This window comes from Siphateles boraxobius, unplaced genomic scaffold (assembly GCF_051911475.1).
Source record: "Siphateles boraxobius isolate OS27281-9 unplaced genomic scaffold, OSU_SipBor_1 111, whole genome shotgun sequence".
Taxonomy (NCBI): domain Eukaryota; kingdom Metazoa; phylum Chordata; class Actinopteri; order Cypriniformes; family Leuciscidae; genus Siphateles; species Siphateles boraxobius.
The window spans coordinates 71,369-93,851 of record NW_027508713.1 but is presented as its reverse complement, the minus strand read 5'-3'; the positions used below and the strand labels follow the sequence as shown (position 1 = coordinate 93,851).

General features: G+C 43.7%; 1 protein-coding gene and 1 long non-coding RNA gene across 3 annotated transcripts in view; both read right to left on the bottom strand.

The window, feature by feature from the left end:
• Positions 1-459, bottom strand: part of LOC143705652 (polymeric immunoglobulin receptor) — a 232,995-nt gene extending 232,536 nt beyond the window's left edge. For both annotated transcript variants that reach the window (XM_077197509.1, XM_077197512.1), the window contains exon 1: positions 279-459. In XM_077197509.1, coding sequence (XP_077053624.1) covers positions 279-438 — 160 coding nt within the window. In that variant the 5' untranslated portion in view covers positions 439-459. The remainder of the gene's footprint in view (positions 1-278) is intronic.
• A 13,811-nt stretch (positions 460-14,270) lies between these two features.
• LOC143706621 (uncharacterized) lies at positions 14,271-15,283 on the bottom strand. Its single transcript, XR_013192999.1, has 3 exons — positions 15,154-15,283; positions 14,776-15,066; positions 14,271-14,527 (listed from the first exon to the last, which is right to left on the bottom strand). It is a non-coding gene; the product is annotated as an uncharacterized LOC143706621 (long non-coding RNA).
• Positions 15,284-22,483: the final 7,200 nt, after the last annotated feature.

Here is a 22,483-nt window from a genome sequence, read left to right as displayed (position 1 = left end):
ACTTGCAGTGACGTCATCATTCAGAGTCAATCTGTCAGTCTTGGTCTCTTTCTCTTCTCTCACAGCTCATTGAGAGTATTTATATCTCTAGTGGAGCACTTCCCCTTACAGAGAGACTTTGACTTTGATTTATAGATTGAATCATAAGGGCAGAAGATCTCAGCAGATTCTCCTTCACGTCTCACTACTGGAGCCACTGCAAACAAACGCAGACATTTAACACACATGATTCTCAATATACTGTATTTACTACAATTAAATCATCTGAATTCACTCACTGAAGAGGTTGAGCTGAATGTTGGTGGTCAGGGAGATGAAAGTCAAATGTGTGTCTCTGGTTTCTGCTCCACACCAGTAAACTCCAGCATCTCTCACACTCACATTACTGATGCTCACTGTAAAAACTCTCTCTTCATTTCTCTCAGATGAAGGACTCATTTCTGTCACTGCAGATGTGCGGATGTTCCCTTTCGAGGGAACTCAACACTGCGTCGAGAATCGACTCTTTGGGGACGCTCCCTTAGCGTGCGCCTCTGAAGTATGAATGAAACTATTCCAATCCTGATTGGTGTTGCGTCATGACGTAACATGTGACGGCATAACCGGATGCATAAAAGCGACGCCGGCACACACACACACTAGCTTTTCGCTTTTCAGCAAGCGCCCTATGTTACGACAGTCTGTCTTATTTGGTGTTGTTTGTCTATCCCTATATATATTATGGCCAGCCAGCAGTTCAGAATGTGTGTGCACCCCTATCCTCATTTTATTACGGATGGGGACACGCATGTTTTGTGTGTGAACTGTTTGGGAGCGCAGCACGCCCAGGCAGCTCTCGAGGGAGCTGCCTGCGTACACTGTGAAGCACTACCCATGAGGGTGCTGCGCTCCCGGCTGGCGTGCTTTGATAAGCTCGGTCAGGCTCGCGTTCCCCAGACTGCTGCGGCACTTTCTCATTCTTCATCTGAAGATCCCGAAGCCCCTGTGACTGGTCCAGAAGCCCGCGCTGCGGCTTCTTCTGCCCACGACCAGGTCCCGGTGCTTGAGCTCTCTGCTTCCGAGGAGGCAGAGGTGATCAGCATCGAGGATGACCGTGAGTCGAGCGCGCCAGTTCACGGCCAAGCTTATGAGGAGCTGGTGGAGGTTGTGACTCGTGCCGTGGCCAGACTTAATATCAGCTGGCCACAAGATGAGCAGGGAACGCGAGTCGTAAGCAAGTTAGACGAGCGTTTCCTGCGGCACACGTCACAGCCTTAGCGCCGGGGTTTGCCGTTTTTCCCCGATCTCCACAAAGAGATCTCGAGATCGTGGGATAAACCGCATTCGTCCCGTGTCTCCCGTCCATCTGTTGTCGATTATAGCAATGTTGTGGGGGCACGGGATATGGGTTATGGGAAGATGCCTAAAGTCGAAGAAGCTCTAGCCGGTTATCTATCTCCTGAGTCGGCATCTTCCCTTAAAACCCCTGCGCTGCCAAGTAAGCCCTGCAGAGATACATCTGCTTTAATAGGCAGGGCTTACATGGCGGCAGGTCGGGCTGGTTCATGTCTGCAGTCTATGGCAATCTTGCAGGCATACCAGGCCGATCTCCTGAAAGATTTGGACGAGGGGGAGGGGCCAACTCCTGAAGATATTTCAGAGTTGCGCAAAGCCACAGATTTGTCTCTCCGGGCCACTAAAGAGACGGCCCGCGCTATTGGCCGCTCTATGGCAGCTATGGTGGCCACGGAGAGGCATCTGTAGCTCAATTTATCTGGTCTAAAGGAGAAAGATAAATCTGTTCTGCTGGATGCGCCGCTTTCGCCTTCTGGCCTGTTCGGCGACGCCGTTACATCGGTCGTCGACAGGTTTCAGGAGGCGAAGAAGCAATCTGCGGCGTTCCAGCAGTTCCTCCCCCGAAAATCGAAGTCCAAATCGAGTAGGGTGGGGCAAGAACATCAGCCCCAGCCATCAACCAGCTCCTCACACCGGGCAGAGCAAAGGGAGAGCGTTTCCTCTAGAGCCCCTCCTCCGGGAGCTTGGCAAGGCCAAGCAAGGAAACGCTCCCAGCAGAAGCCCCCCAGCCAGAAGGGCGATTTAAGGGATGTCCTTCAGGCTAGGAGGGCTTCAGGAAAAAGGTCCTAGCCAGAGTGGTGGGACCTCTGAGGGCTGTCCCCTCCGTTGTAGAACAACCGAGGTTGTTCTCACAGCGGAGCCCTCTAGGAAACAATGTGAGTTGCCCGCCGTCGGTGACGCTTCGGGCCGCATCATATTCCAGCGAACGCACTGTGGGTCGTTTTTCTCGAAAAATAAAAAACGAGCATCAGTTATGGTCACGAAAACCGTATCGACTACACCCTGCCGGTCTTCCGCTTCAGGGGGTCGAGAAGGGTGCTCGAAAAACACCAGAGGCCAGTCTTGAGAGGCTGGTTCCCTTAGTAGATTTTGTAGAGGCATGGTATCATCTTCCCAACATATCTGCATGGGTCCTGCATATAATAAAGTCAGGGTACAGACTGCAGTTCGGGCACCGCCCCCCCAAATTTTCTGGGGTGGTGCAGACTACAGTGGTTCCAGAGCAGGCTCAGGTGATGGAACAAGAAGTGCAATCTCTGCTGCTAAAGGAGGCCATAGAACGTGTTCCTCATTCAGACAGGGAGTCCGGATTTTACAGCCGGTACTTTATAGTTCCAAAGAAGGATGGGGGGTTGAGGCCAATTCTAGATCTCAGGGTTTTGAACCTGTCTCTGATGAAGCTCAGGTTCAAAATGCTCACTATTCCTGTCATCATGAGTCAAATCAGATCCGAGGACTGGTTTGTCACGATAGATCTAAAAGACGCCTATTTTCACGTATCCATCCTTCCATGTCACAGGAGGTTCCTGAGGTTCGCTTTCGGGGGCAAAGCTTACCAATATCGGGTTCTTCCATTCGGCCTAGCACTCTCTCCCCGCACATTCACCAAATGTATGGATGCAGCACTTGCTCCACTGAGACTTCAGGGCATCCGCATACTGAATTATATCGACGACTCGCTCATTCTGGCCCAGTCTCGAGAAATGGCAGTTCGGCATCGAGATGTCGTCCTTGGCCACATTCAAAAATTGGGGTTGAGACTCAACACAAAGAAGAGTGTGTTAGAACCGTCCCAGTCCACAACGTTTCTAGGCGTTGTGTGGAACTCGACTACGATGCAGGCACGCTTGTCTCCGGCGCGTATCGAGTCCATTCTGGCGATGGTGTCCAAGTTAAAGCTAGGCCAGGCCACTACTGTAAAGTAATTCCAAAGACTGCTGGGCCTCATGGCAGCGGCATCCAACATTATACCTTTGGGCCTTCTACACATGAGGCCCCTTCAGTGGTGGCTGAAAGCCGAGGGGTTTTCCCCCAAGGGGAATCCATTTCGTATGATCAGAGTAACGCGCAGATGCCTTCGTTCTCTAATAATATGGAAGAAACCTTGGTTCCTGTCCCAAGGGCCAGTGTTAGGAGCATCATGTCGCCGGAAAACCGTTTCGACAGACGCCTCCCTCACTGGCTGGGGCGCGGTCATGGACGGCCGCTTTGCCAGGGGTCTGTGGCAGGACCATCATCATTCTTGGCACATAAATTGTCTAGAGATGTTGGCTGTGTTCAGGGCTCTGAGGAGCTTCCTTCCAGACATCAAGGGTTACCATGTCCTAGTACGATCGAACAATACATCAATGGTAGCTTATCTAAACCGACAAGGGGGACTCAGATCGCGCCCTCTGTGCAGACTGGCGCATCAGGTTATTCTCTGGTTCCAAGGGAAAATACTGTCTATCAGAGCTATGTATATTCCGGGGGTTCAGAATCAGGGAGCAGACATCCTGTCGAGGCAGGGGCTGAGGCCCGGGGAATGGAGACTTCATCCAGATGTGGTGAAGTTGATTTGGGAGAGGTTTGGGCCCATGGAAGTGGATTTATTCGCGTCTCGAGAGACGTCCCACTGCCCACTTTGGTTCTCCCTCTCACATCCAGCCCCACTGGGGTTGGATGCCATGGTACAGGACTGGCCGAGGCTTCGCCTGTACGCATTTCCCCCGATCGCTCTGCTTCCGGCAGTCCTGGAGAGGGTCCGTCAGGAGGGCATCAGTCTACTTTTGGTTGCCCCAATGTGGCCGACCCGGGTATGGTTTTCAAATATAATTTCGCTCCTGATAGCTCAGCCATGGCAGATTCCTCTGAGGAGAGATCTATTGTCTCAGGTGGAGGGCACAATCTTCCACCCTCAACCAGAGCTGTGGAAACTGTGGGCCGGGCCTCTGAGGGGGTTCAGTACCTAAACGCTGGTCTATCAGCCGGGGTGGTTGAAACCATACTTAGCTCTAGGGCTCTGTCTACTAGGAGATTATATGGCCTCAAGTGGAATGTTTTCGTTACTTGGTGTAGAGAACATAATTTAGACCCAGTTAACTGCCCGGTGGCTTCAGTTCTGGAGTTTCTTCAAGATCGTTTCTCTGCGGGTCTCTCCCCTTCCACGCTTAAGGTGTACGTGGCTGCCATTGCGGCTTTCCATGCGCCATTAAGTGATGGGCCTCTGGGGATGCACCAGCTGGTCATTCGTTTTCTCCGTGGTACTTGGAGGATGAGACCGACAACCAGGTCCATTAGTAATTGGATTGTGCAGGCTATTGCCTTGGCTTATGAGGTGCGCAATTTGCCTTCACCTCTGGCCATAAGGGCTCATTCTACTAGAGGCATGGGCCCTTCTCTCGGGAGTTCCCCTCCAGGAGAACTGTGAGGCAGCCGGTTGGGCTACCCCACACACTTTTATTAGGTTCTATATTCTGCACCTCCCCAGTAAGCCTGGCGCACGTGTGCTCTAGTCCTGCTGAGTGCCTGAATCAGTTTCACTCCTGGGCAGGCCTGTCTTCGGTGCGTGGCCTAGTGGGCATTCGTTCCCCAAAGAGTCGATTCTCGACGCAGTGTTGAGTTCCCTCGAAAGGGAACGTCTCGGGTTATGACTATAACCCTTGTTCCCTGAGAAGGGAACGAGACACTGCGTCGTCCTGCCACGCCCCTCGAGGCCTTAGAGCGTCTTGCTTCATCGCTAGGCTATTGTGTGTGCCGGCGTCGCTTTTATGCATCCGGTTATGCCGTCACATGTTACGTCATGACGCAACACCAATCAGGATTGGAATAGTTTCATTCATACTTCAGAGGCGCACGCTAAGGGAGCGTCCCCAAAGAGTCGATTCTCGACGCAGTGTCTCGTTCCCTTCTCAGGGAACAAGGGTTATAGTCATAACCCGAGACGTTTTTACAGATGTTATTATCATTATCTTTACAGAAATAAACTTTATGTTCCTCTGGGATATGACAGGAAATGTTGACTTCTTCACCAAGATGAGCAGATTCAGTCTTCATCTTTTGATATTTTGCATCTATAAAAAAAAAAAAAAAAAAAAAAACAACAACAAACAATTAAATAAAAATCAGAACAAATATTGGATTTAAGAGATAAAGTATGTGCGGTTCCTCACCGTCTCTGACGTCCAGCTGAAGTTCAGTGAAGCTCTCAGTATAGTGAGACACATTCACTCCACATCTGTATGTTCCTGCATCTGCAGCTTTCAGCTCTCTAAAAAACACCATCAAGACTCCTGCTCTGGTGTCGTCATATAAAGAAACATCTCCATTCTCCATCCATTCATCCTGAACTCCTGGATTCTTCCTCTCTGAACATCCATCTGATTCTTTACGGATGTATTTTGGCTTGGTTTTGTATTGAGGATGTTCACACTTGATCATCATACGACCTCCTGATTGGCCAGTCGCTCTAGACACGCCCACTTTATACTTTTCAATAATATGTAGATGAACAGTATTAATAATGGAGTTACTGTATGGTTGACTGTAGTCCCAAACTCCACATAAATAAACTCCTCCATCATCTGGAGTCACAGCAGAAATTCTCACAGTCATGAGTTTATTATTTCTGTGACCATGAATGCTGAATCTTTCTTTCTGAAAGATTGTGTCAGTATTGAAGATCATCTCATCAATGATACCATTTCCTGTTTTGAATAAGATCTTTCTAGCATTCCTTTGATTTCGTGAATATTCACAGCTGAAATCAGCAGTTTCTCCACTGTTTACTATCACCGTCTTTGACACTCCACAACATGAATCTGTCAACATTCAAGGTTGTGTTTGTGAACTGGGAGAACTACATAAAAAAAAAAAAAAAAAAACATTGAAAAATGGATCTGTCTAGTTTGCTGTACTGACTCATAATGTGTAAATTAACAATATTGTAAGCCTGTTTATTGGTCCAATGAGGGTTTCCAATAATACAGGTGAAGGTCTTTGCGTGTTACTGTCTTTTCTCGTGGCAAAGTATTTTTGGTTAAATGCAATACATTTTATCTTATGTATTAACTCGTTTCATCTGACTCCATAAAATGAAAAGGTTTTTCAATGATATCTGTGCATCATTAAATATACGTTAATGTTTGACTATTCCTTTTAACTCCAATGAAAATAAAGTCAAAGTCTGTTAGAATAATCAAATATAACAATTTATTATGTCAGGTAAAATGTATTATTAAAATTCCATAATCAATTGAAAGATAATCAATGCAAACCATCAAATGTTATTGAACAAAGAGGAAAAAGTTTACCCGACAAGAAATGCGTGAGGCTGAGAGTCTCGCAACTCTCAGCCTCACGGGCCGATCTCAGATATAGAAAAAGGCCCTGAGCTCTCGCTGCGTTTCATTATATACCCAGACCTCATTTCAAATCTAAACATCATTCACAGTGGAAATTTACCTGTAAGTCACCATTTGCTAGCAGTGGAAAATTAGCATTCAGTCAAATGGTCGAAGGTGTTCACTCAAAGACACACCCTCCAGTATTGGAGGGTGTGGAAGATATTTCTAAACTTCCTAAGAACTTTATTACCTTTTGGGTTTACTTCTTTGGGAATGAGACATTTGTACCAGTCGTACCAAGACATTTCAAATAATACCAAATATGTATAAAACTAGATGATAATCATTCACATTAAACCATTTAGATTCTTGTGTGAGTTTGGGAGATCTCTGCCAGGATGAAGAATGGGGGACAGAAATGTAGATTAAGATGAGGGAGGTGAGACCTTCATCTCAATAGTGCATGAGGGGGAGTTCAAATGTTAGTTTCCTTTGTTTTCTCAGAGAGTGGCCCTCTCTTAAAGTCCTTCAAGTTTTTCCAGTCTTACAGATTGGCCTCTTGACCACGTGGGTCAAATTCAGATGAACACTTACGTGGTCACAGTAAGACGGTTGTTGTAATCCTCGAGACGTAACTCAAAAATTGTCTTTGCAATGTTAGCATCTGTAGAAGCTTTCAGAGTGCTGTGTTCACCTGCAGAACACCTGGTCTCACCAGGTGTATGTAGCTTGAGTTGGAGCAGCAGGTGGATAAATGCGTTCAGGTTTTCTTCTTGCGTTTCAGCCTAGAATGTGAGCAAAGTTCATAGAGTCAATCTGGACCTTTGTGACTTGTTCAGTCGACGTGTCATTCCTTCATAGAGAAACTTCTGCTTCTCTGGCACCATCCCCATGATGATAATCTGACCCTTCTTGACCAATCCTGTCACCTTCAGCGGTGTGGTTGTCTGGGCAGACCTCGATGGATGAAGGGGCTCTCCTTGGCTTCACACTGCCTTGTGTGAGACATCTGAACAGCATCTTAAATGTCCGCTTCACGATTGAACACATATGAATTTGAACTCGTGAAGAAATGCATAGAAACGCATAGTGCAACAAAACAAAATCATGTCATGTTCAATGTAAAATACCATGTTCTTGTCAGCAAGTGCGAATGGTACATCTGTCTCATATGTTTCTCAAGGTCCTGAATGGTAAGGATGTCTCATATTAAATATCCAATTCTTAAATATATATATTTTTTGGTCTGAATTATATAAAGGAAATGCAGCAAGAGGTCAGTGTAATCAAAGCAATCAAATAGATTCTATGGATCAAGAAGTCATGTAATAACAACAATACTATTCAATAAATGCATATGTATATAATAATCAGTGTTTGTTCAGGAATCTTCCAATGCCAGCCACTTATGCAAATCTAAGAAGTGACTTGGAACATGCTTAAATGTATTCAAGAATGGAGATTGTTCATTCCTTGCAACAGGTGTGAGAGTGTGTGTTTGTGTGAGGGTGTGTGTGTGTGTGTCTGTGTGTGAGTGTGAGAGTTTGTGTGAGAGAAAGAGAGAGAGCGAGAGAGAGAGAGTGTGTGTGTGTGTGTGTGTGTGTGTTGTTGGCTAAGTCACAGTCAATGACAGGGTTGAATTGTAAATTCTGTAATTGATTGAAGCGTTCACACAAAGCGATCTACTTAGTTATGATGTTTCTGTTATTAGTGGTTTGTTGAGAAATCAGGGGCCCTCTGATTTTCCAACCACCCTAATAACATTCAGAAAATTTTAACATTTTGAAATTTAATAGCAGGTCTGCCTCTGCTTTTTGATGCATTGCATTGATTTGTGACTGTAGCCATTAATATGTATATTCCAGTGTTTTCCCATGAGTTGGAAGAGTGTTGTGAATAGTGTATGCTATGTCATGGGATCAGCTTTGCCATCCTATGTGAGTGAAGCTATCCGGTTCTGTTAGTGTGAAGATGCACAATAGATCTTTAGTGAAGTGACACTTTTGGATTCTATGTCATCTTTATCTTCTCATGATGTGTAGTGTTCAGTCTGGATAGACTTGATCTATTCCAGGTGATGGTGATGTGAGGGTGTAGTGATGGAGGTGTGTGTTCAGTGTTCATGTCTAGGAGATGGGTGGAATCTACTCTATAACAATTGTGTTGCAATTTTAGTTCCAGTTCTATACTGGGAGGCCATGCTAATGTAGTGATGTGCTATTTTGAGATGTAAATGGCCTCTTGAATTGTCTTTTCACCCATCTCCCGAAGGTTATGTTCTAACAATCGTGAGGTCCGGCCCGTCCTGGCATCCGTCCTCCGAGGAATTGCAGAAGTAAACCTGACAGAAACAAATGCAGAGAGAACCACAGTTAATTCTGATGTTTTCAAACAGTTTCAAATTCAGACATGTGGAATTATTTAGCTTGCTCCATTATCATGTCCATTGCAATTTTAATTTAATTTTAATTCCAGTTGTCACATGAAACCGAGTTTCATTGACCAGGTCTGAATTATTGCTGTTGCTTCGGTGCAGTGTGTGACACCTTAAAGCTGCTCTTGCAGTCGAGCCTTCACAGTCTGCTGTGTCACAGCAGTAGAGATCCCAGTTTTCGGGTTTTACAAGTTGCTTTAATTACAGCCAGGTCTGTGGGCATGAATTAGTTCATGGTGTCGTTCACACGTTTGGTTAGTGCAGGTCTCTAGTTACCTGCAAAAGGCTGTGGTCTGTCTGATGTTTGGTTCACACCCTCCTTGTAAATTTGCTTACCTGTGCCACACTTCCGGGAGTGTTTTTTAAAGGCAAAAAATTAAAACACACCTCCGCCCTTTTGGCACTGGGTAGCAGGTTAACGAAATCGAACTGTAAGGATGAATGTTAATGTCATATTTTTCAAATGAATGCCCTGTTTGGCGATTACAATATAATGTATATTATAATTTAAGAATATAAATGAAATTATATTGTTTCTGGTCTCTGAAGAGTCTCTGCTTGTTCTTGTTTCAATACATTTAAGGGAAAAATGTGACAGATTCAATGAATTTAGATGATAAACTATTAAGCCATTTGCTATTGGGCTGCTACCCGACTAGCAAATGAGGCTAATAGCTGAAGGCCTTGAGTGACCAAAGTTGTTAGCTCACTGAGGGATGCATTTGAGCTTTGGTTGCTTGCAGAGCGCTGGTTTGTGTCATCAGAGTGTGGTTTTCTGCGTTTTTTGAAATAGGGTGGAGGTCTGCCTCTGCCCAATGACCAGCACTTTTCCTCTGTATGGCCTGTTTTGTGACAGGAATTACAGAGTCTGCTCAGTTTTTCACTGTGTGGCTTTCTGAATTCTCCTGCAAATGGAGGATTTTCATGACATTCTAACACAGCTACCTCCCCATGCATCTGTTTTCGTGACTCAATTCTTGTTGCCCAGCTAACAATACCTTCGAATGTATTTTTTGCTGGAGAAGCACCATACATGAGCGATTGCTGTACACGCGGTCCTGCATTTGTAAGTAGTAAATCAAGGAGAGTTACATTGTTGTGGTTAACACCTTCAATTCCAGAATACTCCTCAAACAGTTCAAACATATTTTCTGCATACGTCTCGAACGATTCTTCAGTACTCTGTTTCCGATTGAAAATCAATTCCCATCCAACAGGACTACAACCACGTAGATCGCGAAGACATTGTTTTAGTCTATTAAAGATTTCATCCTCAGGCTCATCTTGATACATTGACTGCACGATGTTCCCTGTCATCAAAGCCTGTGGTATCTTATAGTTCAGAACGTCTGGAATTGAGCTGATAACAATTTGCCAAATATCTTTTGGTTCAAGCTGAAATGCATGTTTTAGACTAACAATGCGTCTCCACCATGGTTCGAATGGCCCTTTCAAGGGGAATGGTCCGATCTCTGTTTTAAACAAGCTACATTCAGTTACCGTTAGAGGACGCCGAATGGTTGACTCTGTGCCATTTGGGTGCCGTATCACCTTAAAGGCTGAAACAGGCACTCTGTTCAAAACTTTATCACATGCTTCACCTGTCTGAAAAGATACAGGATTGTAAGAGCAGGCTGGCTCATTTAAGAAGTGCACATTTTTAGTCCCATCGCTGTTGAGCGTTTTGGGAGACATGCATTTTTTAGATTTTAGTTTAGTCTTAAGATCTGCAATGGTGTATTTGTGATTTTTACACTTTTCAGTCAGGGCTAACTGCTCAGCTAGTAATTTATCTAGCTGTGTTTGGAGATCTTGAATCTTTGCCTCAGACATTTTTGCCTCTGCATTTTTAGAATGCACTTCTTCACATTTAATATCCATAAGCGAAGATAGAAATGTTGTTGACTTATCTAGCCGTTTATAACTCATGAAGTTTAAAGCCTCAATTATTTCACCATGTTTTGATTTCTTCTGCTTACTACCCACCGTTTTCCACCAAGTGGAAATTTCATTCTCAATAGCGTCCATGTTAAGACCTTTTTTATTGAGTTTATACAGTGTAGGCTCGACCTTTTCGGCCCATAATGTAAACAGGACAGGATCATTATACATGTTCCTATTTATATTTGGGGAAATTTCGTTCCCTGAAGCTTTGAATATGAAAAAGTTTTTTGTTTCAGGATTAATGAGATGCGCGTTCACAGTTTCTGATTCTCATCTATGTTCCTTTGCGTGGTTTTATCGCAGCTATGGGAGTTTTCCACCAAGGATACAAAAATTCAGACTATATGAAGGCAAAGTCATTTTAACGTTTGATTATTCTATTTTCTCTTACTTTATATTTTTCGTTTATAGATCAGGAAACTATATCACTTTGCAGTCCTTCTTCTAAGGATGCACGACACAATCTCGCCAGTCTGACTTATCAAAACAGAGGTAATTGGCTAAATATCTGAGATGTGCCGTATTCACACGTACACAATAACAGACACTTGAATAGCCCCCTTGAACGCCACCTCAGGAACAGAGGTTATGGAACGCACCCGAATCCAGGTTGATCAAACAGCATTTTGCTGATTCTGGACGGAAATAACTCGTTCCCCTCATTCAAGTACACTTGAATCTGATATTCAGTATTAGTCGTCACTAATGTCTGGCGCAAACTTGTGGAAATATACGAATCCTGTAATCTATTTTGAAAAATAATTTCAGAGCAATCCAGAATTAGTTCAAACGTGATAATATTTCGTTCTCCGAATATGAAAAGTATTTCTGTCTCGGGACTTTCAAGAATTAATGAGATGCGCGTTTGTTGTTTCTGACTTTCAAATTCATTGTGAATCACATTATAACCACATTCAGCATAGACACACACTTGTTCAATTCAGTTCACACAGGATACATGGCCTAGAATACAACATCAACAGCCTTTACCTAAGTGTTCCAAATACACCCACAATAAAGCAATCCTGTGTTTAAAGAATAAACTTACAATTAGCCTATGTGCACATATAGTAGCACAAACAACTATAAAGTGTGTTCTATGAGTGCATTACAATGTGTGAAGCACAACTCCAAATTTGAAAATACAAATTATTGCATTATTGCCTTTTAATCCCATCTGTGTTAAAGTGGAAGCTTTCAAATGCAATATAAAGTTTATAAAGATTAGTTTAGGTTTATTATAGAATATTATTCAATGTGGCCTAGGGCCCATGGTGTGCTGGTGGTCACACAAAGGGTTAAGCGTTTTTTGAATGCATGGACAATAGCATTTAGCTTAGCCTTGTTTTGGAAACAGCATGGACAATAGCATTTAGCTTAGCCTTGTTTTGGAAACAGCATGGACAATAGCATTTAGCTTAGCCTTGTTTTGGAAACAGCATGGACAATAGCATTTAGCTTAGCCTTGTTTTGGAAACAGCTTGGACAATAGCATTTAGCTTAGCCTTGTTTTGGAAACAGCATGGACAATAGCATTTAGCTTAGCCTTGTTTTGGAAACAGCATGGACAATAGCATTTAGCTTAGCCTTGTTTTGGAAACAGCATGGACAATAGCATTTAGCTTAGCCTTGAGATCCGATTTTAGCCTGTAAATCATATCATGCCTGTTTTTCCAAATTTAGCTTTTTATAAACAATGCATCATCGGCCTGTCTTTTATTTATAAAATCATGTGTTTTCCGATCGTTTACAAACTTAGATTTTTCTTTCTGTTGTTTGCTGATTCTCTTCACGTGTTGCTGGTTTGTTTCAACAAAGCCAATACAACAATGGCGACAAACATGCGGCTGATTTGAAAACTTTTAGGGTTTGTTTTACAGCTCCTCATCAAGTAACGTTACACGAAAAACATTTGGAAGATGTTATTCCGATTTTAGGTTTCGTTTTTTTTTTGTTGCTTAGGCAAACAAGGATATCTTTAAAATCTATTAACAAGGGGTTTCATTCTTCATCTGCGCCGCCACTATCACATCCTCACGTTTTTCAGTTCCGGACTAAACAAATGGCTTTCCGATCCGTAACAATGCAAACAACATTTTCTCAACACTTCTCAAAAGGGAAGAAAAAGTTGACTTACCACAGCGGCAGAAGAAAGAGAAGATGTTCAAACCTCGTGTTGATTTTAAAATCCCCATACTTTGCTGAAAAAAACGTTGCTCGTGAAATTCATTTGTTGCGATATCACGTCGGGGTCACCACTTTGTAAGCCTGTTTATTGGTCCAATGAGGGTTTCCAATAATACAGGTGAAGGTCTTTGCGTGTTACTGTCTTTTCTCGTGGCAAAGTATTTTTGGTTAAATGCAATACATTTTATCTTATGTATTAACTCGTTTCATCTGACTCCATAAAATGAAAAGGTTTTTCAATGATATCTGTGCATCATTAAATATACGTTAATGTTTGACTATTCCTTTTAACTCCAATGAAAATAAAGTCAAAGTCTGTTAGAATAATCAAATATAACAATTTATTATGTCAGGTAAAATGTATTATTAAAATTCCATAATCAATTGAAAGATAATCAATGCAAACCATCAAATGTTATTGAACAAAGAGGAAAAAGTTTACCCGACAAGAAATGCGTGAGGCTGAGAGTCTCGCAACTCTCAGCCTCACGGGCCGATCTCAGATATAGAAAAAGGCCCTGAGCTCTCGCTGCGTTTCATTATATACCCAGACCTCATTTCAAATCTAAACATCATTCACAGTGGAAATTTACCTGTAAGTCACCATTTGCTAGCAGTGGAAAATTAGCATTCAGTCAAATGGTCGAAGGTGTTCACTCAAAGACACACCCTCCAGTATTGGAGGGTGTGGAAGATATTTCTAAACTTCCTAAGAACTTTATTACCTTTTGGGTTTACTTCTTTGGGAATGAGACATTTGTACCAGTCGTACCAAGACATTTCAAATAATACCAAATATGTATAAAACTAGATGATAATCATTCACATTAAACCATTTAGATTCTTGTGTGAGTTTGGGAGATCTCTGCCAGGATGAAGAATGGGGGAGAGAAATGTAGATTAAGATGAGGGAGGTGAGACCTTCATCTCAATAGTGCATGAGGGGGAGTTCAAATGTTAGTTTCCTTTGTTTTCTCAGAGAGTGGCCCTCTCTTAAAGTCCTTCAAGTTTTTCCAGTCTTACAATATTAATAATGTAGTAACTGTGTGAGTGTCTGTAGATCCAAACTCGACATAAATAAACTCCTCCATCATCTGGAGTCACAGCAGAAATTCTCACATTGAAGAGATTTTTATGTCTGTCATCAGAAACACAGAATCTTTCGGTCTTCTTCGATGTGCTGTAAATCGTCTCAATAGAGTCTTTTCCTTCTTTTTAATATGATTCTGTGAATATTCACAGCTGAAGGTTGCAGTTTCTCCACTTTTCAACATCACTTTAGTTGACACATTACAACATAAATCTGTAATTCACATAAAATATTATTTCACACACACACACACACACACACACACACACACACACACACACACACACACACACACACACACACACACACACACACACACACACACAAACACACACACACACACACACACACACACACACACACACACACACACACACACACACATATGTATGTACAGTTTATATTAGGCTTTGACATGATCATTACTTATTATACATAAACTTTGATCTTAAATGACTGACCTACGTTCACTTTCAAAGTCATGGACCATTTGCCATAAACACCAATCCGGTAAGTTCCAGAATCTTGTGTGATCAGATCTCTAATGTAGATCATGAGGTTTCCATAATCATTGCAAATTAAAGTAAATCTTCCTTCATTAATCCATTTATCATGTTTCATATCATTTATTATTGTTCTCCACTCAGGTAATTTGGCCATATATTTAGCGGAGTCACTGAACCAGAGTTTCCCAGAATCAACAAGAAGACTTCCTCCAGAATATCCAGTGACACTGACGCATCTCACTGCACCTGTCAATCAGATTGATACTGTGATCAGAAACCTCATGAACAGAAAACAGCATCATTACTGCAGTGATGAAAGAGAAAAGCTCTGACCTGAGATCAGGGAGAAAGTGAAGAAGATGAGGAGGATCTTCATTGTGAGTTGAGTTCAGTCTTCTTTATGCTGAATGTTCTCTGTGTGAATCTCTCTGTCTCTACATCTGTCTGCTTTAGTTCCTTCCTCTTTCTTCAGCTCTTTATCAGTAATGATCAGCTTTCCTGGCTCCTCCCACCATCAGCACTGACTGAATATTACATTAATCACACTGAAGGAGCGCCACCTAGTGGAGGTTATGGTGTCTGATACTGAGAGCTCATACAGGCTTCATCTTCTCTATAGAAGGACAAATGACACTGAACATAATTAATCGGCAATATTTAAATTTTCCACAAGAGTGTGACAGTATGACATTTACATTTTACATTTAGCTGACGCTTTTATCCAAAGCGACTTACAATTGCTATATATGTCAGAGGTCGCACGCCTGTGGAGCAACTAGGGGTTAAGTGTCTTGCTCAGGGATACATTGGTGTCTCACAGTGGATTCGAACCCAGGTCTCTCACACCAAAGGCATGTGTCTTATCCGCTGCGCCATCACCACCCCTGATCTACATTAGATGTAGATCTGCATCTAATGTGACTTTAGGAGGCCTCAGTAAACTTACAGGACAGCTTCAATATTATAACAATTTAAAATAAAAGGCTTAAACAAAAAATAATGAAAATGATAATTCATACATCAGGAAATGTACAGTTTCAAAGGCTGACCCGCTCTCATACAGAAACATCTTGAGCAATTTGATGCTGAGCGGGGGCAGTTGTGCCCTAATGGTTAGAGACTCGGTCTTGTAACCCGAGGGCCGTGGGTTTGAGTCTCAGCACCTGCAGGAAGTGTATGTGTGTGGAGTGAATGAACAGCGCTCTCTTCCACTCTCATTACACACAACTGAGGTGCCCTTGAGCAAGACACCAATCCCCCAATTGCTCCCTGGGCACCGCAGCAACAATGGCTGCCAAGTGCTCCGGGTGTGTTCGCGGCGTGTGTGTTCAATACTCACTGCTGTGTGTGTGTGTGTACACTTGGATGGGTGATATGCAGAGCACAAATCCAAGTATGCTGTCAAGATCAAAGTACAATAAGTCATTCATTAGCTTTGTGGTGTTTTTCAGTTTTTCTGAATACATGAAAAAGCTTTATTTAAGAAACATGTTTAAATTTAATTGTTTTGATTCAAACAGACGTGCAGATGTCTATGTGCACCCTAACACCCAGATGTCTATGTGCACCCTAACACCCAGATGACTATGTGCACCCTAACACTCAGATGTCTATGTGCACCCTAACACTCAGATGTCCATGTGCACCCTAACACCCAGATGACTATGTGCACCCTAACACCCAGATGTCTATGTGCACCCTAACACCCAGATGTCTATGTGCAACCTAACACCCAGATGTCTATGTGCACCCTAACACCCAGATGTCTATGTGCACCCTAACACCTAGATGTCTATGTGCACCCTAACACCCAGATGTCTATGTGCACCCTAACACCCAGATGACTATGTGCACCCTAATACCCAGAAGTCTATGTGCACCCTAACACCCAGATGTCTATGTGCACCCTAACACACAGATGTCTATGTGCACCCTAACACCCAGATGTGTATGTGCACCCTAACACCCAGATGTCTATGTGCACCCTAACACACAGATGTCTATGTGCACCCTAACACCCAGATGACTATGTGCACCCTAACACCCAGATGTCTATGTGCACCCTAACACCCAGATGTCTATGTGCACCCTAACACACAGATGTCTATGTGCACACTAACACACAGATGACTATGTGCACCCTAACACCCAGATGTCTATGTGCACTCTAACACACAGATGTCTATGTGCACCCTAACACCCAGATGACTATGTGCACCCTAACACCCAGATGTCTATGTGCACCCTAATACTCAGATGTCTATGTGCACCCTAACACCCAGATGTCTATGTGCACCCTAACACCCAGATGACTATGTGCACCCTAACACTCAGATGTCTATGTGCACCCTAACACTCAGATGTCTATGTGCACCCTAACACCCAGAAGACTATGTGCACCCTAACACCCAGATGTCTATGTGCACCCTAACACCCAGATGACTATGTGCACCCTAACACCCAGATGACTATGTGCAACCTAACACCCAGATGACTATGTGCAACCTAACACCCAGATGTCTATGTGCACCCTAACACCCAGATGACTATGTGCACCCTAACACCCAGATGTCTATGTGCACCCTAACACCCAGATGTCTATGTGCACCCTAACACACAGATGTCTATGTGCACCCTAACACCCAGATGCCTATGTGAACCCTAACACCCAGATGTCTATGTGCACCCTAACACCCAGATGTCTATGTGCACCCTAACACCCAGATGTCTATGTGCACCCTAACACCCAGATGCCTATGTGAACCCTAACACTCAGATGTCTATGTGCACCCTGACACCCAGATGTCTATGTGCAACCTAACACCCAGATGTCTATGTGCACCCTAACACCCAGATGCCTATGTGAACCCTAACACCCAGATGTCTATGTGCACCCTAACACTCAGATGTCTATGTGCACCCTAACACCCAGATGTCTATGTGCAAACTAACACCCAGATGCCTATGTGTACCCTAACACTCAGATGTCTATGTGCACCCTAACACCCAGATGTCTATGTGCACCCTAACACCCAGATGACTATGTGAACCCTAACACCCAGATGTCTATGTGCACCCTAACCCTCAGATGTCTATGTGCACCCTAACACCCAGATGTCTATGTGCACCCTAACACACAGATGTTTATGTGCACGCTAACACCCAGATGTCTATGTGCACCCTAACACACAGATGTCTATGTGCACCCTAACACCCAGATGTCTATGTGCACCCTAACACCCAGATGACTATGTGCACCCTAACACCCAGATGTCTATGTGCACCCTAACACACAGATGTCTATGTGCACCCTAACACCCAGATGTCTATGTGCACCCTAACACCCAGATGTCTATGTGCACCCTAACCCTCAGATGTCTATGTGCACCCTAACACACAGATGTCTATGTGCACCCTAACACTCAGATGTCTATGTGCACCCTAACACCCAGATGACTATGTGCACCCTAACACCCAGATGTCTATGTGCACCTTAACACTCAGATGTCTATGTGCACCCTAACACCCAGATGTCTATGTGCACCCTAACACCCAGGTGACTATGTGCACCCTAACACCCAGATGTCTATGTGCACCCTAACACTCAGATGTCTATGTGCACCCTAACACCCAGATGACTATGTGCACCTTAACACTCAGATGTCTATGTGCACCCTAACACCCATATGTCTATGTGCACCCTAACACTCAGATGTCTATGTGCACCCTAACACCCAGATGACTATGTGCACCCTAACACCCAGATGTCTATGTGCACCCTAACACCCATATGTCTATGTGCACCTTAACACTCAGATGTCTATGTGCACCCAAACACACAGATGTATATGTGCACCTTAACACTCAGATGTCTATGTGCACCCTAACACCCATATGTCTATGTGCACCCTAACACCCAGATGTCTATGTGCACCCTAACACCCAGATGTCTATGTGCAACCTAACACCCAGATGTCTATGTGCACCCTAACACCCAGATGTCTATGTGCACCCTAACACCTAGATGTCTATGTGCACCCTAACACCCAGATGTCTATGTGCACCCTAACACCCAGATGACTATGTGCACCCTAATACCCAGATGTCTATGTGCACCCTAACACCCAGATGTCTATGTGCACCCTAACACACAGATGTCTATGTGCACCCTAACACCCAGATGTGTATGTGCACCCTAACACCCAGATGTCTATGTGCACCCTAACACACAGATGTCTATGTGCACCCTAACACCCAGATGACTATGTGCACCCTAACACCCAGATGTCTATGTGCACCCTAACACCCAGATGTCTATGTGCACCCTAACACACAGATGTCTATGTGCACACTAACACACAGATGACTATGTGCACCCTAACACCCAGATGTCTATGTGCACTCTAACACACAGATGTCTATGTGCACCCTAACACCCAGATGACTATGTGCACCCTAACACCCAGATGTCTATGTGCACCCTAATACTCAGATGTCTATGTGCACCCTAACACCCAGATGTCTATGTGCACCCTAACACCCAGATGACTATGTGCACCCTAACACTCAGATGTCTATGTGCACCCTAACACTCAGATGTCTATGTGCACCCTAACACCCAGAAGACTATGTGCACCCTAACACCCAGATGTCTATGTGCACCCTAACACCCAGATGACTATGTACACCCTAACACCCAGATGACTATGTGCAACCTAACACCCAGATGACTATGTGCAACCTAACACCCAGATGTCTATGTGCACCCTAACACCCAGATGACTATGTGCACCCTAACACCCAGATGTCTATGTGCACCCTAACACCCAGATGTCTATGTGCACCCTAACACACAGATGTCTATGTGCACCCTAACACCCAGATGCCTATGTGAACCCTAACACCCAGATGTCTATGTGCACCCTAACACCCAGATGTCTATGTGCACCCTAACACCCAGATGTCTATGTGCACCCTAACACCCAGATGCCTATGTGAACCCTAACACTCAGATGTCTATGTGCACCCTGACACCCAGATGTCTATGTGCAACCTAACACCCAGATGTCTATGTGCACCCTAACACCCAGATGCCTATGTGAACCCTAACACCCAGATGTCTATGTGCACCCTAACACTCAGATGTCTATGTGCACCCTAACACCCAGATGTCTATGTGCAAACTAACACCCAGATGCCTATGTGTACCCTAACACTCAGATGTCTATGTGCACCCTAACACCCAGATGTCTATGTGCACCCTAACACCCAGATGACTATGTGAACCCTAACACCCAGATGTCTATGTGCACCCTAACCCTCAGATGTCTATGTGCACCCTAACACCCAGATGTCTATGTGCACCCTAACACACAGATGTTTATGTGCACGCTAACACCCAGATGTCTATGTGCACCCTAACACACAGATGTCTATGTGCACCCTAACACCCAGATGTCTATGTGCACCCTAACACCCAGATGACTATGTGCACCCTAACACCCAGATGTCTATGTGCACCCTAACACACAGATGTCTATGTGCACCCTAACACCCAGATGTCTATGTGCACCCTAACACCCAGATGTCTATGTGCACCCTAACCCTCAGATGTCTATGTGCACCCTAACACACAGATGTCTATGTGCACCCTAACACTCAGATGTCTATGTGCACCCTAACACCCAGATGACTATGTGCACCCTAACACCCAGATGTCTATGTGCACCTTAACACTCAGATGTCTATGTGCACCCTAACACCCAGATGTCTATGTGCACCCTAACACCCAGGTGACTATGTGCACCCTAACACCCAGATGTCTATGTGCACCCTAACACTCAGATGTCTATGTGCACCCTAACACCCAGATGACTATGTGCACCTTAACACTCAGATGTCTATGTGCACCCTAACACCCATATGTCTATGTGCACCCTAACACTCAGATGTCTATGTGCACCCTAACACCCAGATGACTATGTGCACCCTAACACCCAGATGTCTATGTGCACCCTAACACCCATATGTCTATGTGCACCTTAACACTCAGATGTCTATGTGCACCCAAACACACAGATGTATATGTGCACCTTAACACTCAGATGTCTATGTGCACCCTAACACCCATATGTCTATGTGCACCTTAACACTCAGATGTCTATGTGCACCCTAACACACAGATGTCTATGTGCACCTTAACACTCAGATGTCTATGTGCACCCTAACACACAGATGTCTATGTGCACCTTAACACTCAGATGTCTATGTGCACCCTAACACCCAGATGTCTATGTGCACCTTAACACTCAGATGTCTATGTGCACCCTAACACTCAGATGTCTAAGTGCACCCTAACACTCAGATGTAGAGATGTTTGAGCCCTAACCTGCACGTGTCCATTTTTATTTCGGCTCCCATGTTAACAGGTTAGAGCTTGCAGACTGCCTGCGTGACACGTGCGTCTCAGGCGGGGCTCAAGCGTGCATGCTAGAAATAGAACCGACACCTATTTTTCACGCGACACGCAAGGGTGTTGGAAGTGTTTCCAGGCAAAATAGAATAGGAAAAGATGTGTATATGCCATTTTGACACGAATACATATTAATAAATGAGATTTTTATGTTAGAAAGTCTATAAGTTTTGACATAAATGCAGATATAAATATAATTTAAAAAAAATATATAATAATTATCGATTTTCAAATATTGCACCTGTCAATACAGAACGAAATATTCTGTAGTCTATTTTGCCGTCTAAACTGCTGATGTTGTCTTTGCTGTATCAGTAGGCTATATATATATTTTTTTATAAACATATATAAATGGTGCCTATGGCCTCACAGATCTGCTCCGCTCCGCGCTCAACTCAACTTTTTTTAAAATTTATACTCAAACATCTCTGCGATTTATTGACTGGCGTAATAATCGCGCAACACAACGAATCGACAATGAAATTCGTTGCCAACTCTTTTAATAATCTATTTGTATCGATTCGTTGTTGCAGCCCTAATTGCATGCCACATACATAACCTAATTTAGCTAGCTGCTGAACAATATCCCAATTAGCATTAGTATAAAAAACGAAATATAATATCGAAAACACTCGACATGTCAACAAAACATAAACATAACATCTTCCCAACACATATCAAGCTTATTTTAAAAAACTCGAAAGCATAAACACTCATTCAAAGTACCTGGAAAAGAGAGATGTAAATAACCATAACCATAAGTTCCGGGACTTAAGGCAGAACAGCCAATCATCAGCCGGTCACACTCAAAGCCGGTGCATGTTTGAGAGGGATGGAGAGGCGAGCAGCGAGCGCAGACACAGAGTGGCCAGACACGGAGGAGCGACTGTAGTGAGGAGTCTGTGCAAAACTGCAGAAAAAGTGCGGGTGTTGAACCCTCTCACCGGGAAAAGTGTGGGTGTTAAAACACCCCCATCCCCACGGGTGCGACGCCCCTGTCTATGTGCACCCTAACACACACTGTGGATGATATACAGAGTCAGACACAGATGCCAATAGGCTCATTATTAACTCTTTCTTTTACTGAGGAGATTTACTTGTTTTCATAACAGAATAAATTTCAATGCCATTGTATATATTGCTGTAAAATATATTAGTGCTAGAGAGAAAAAAAAAAATATATATATATAT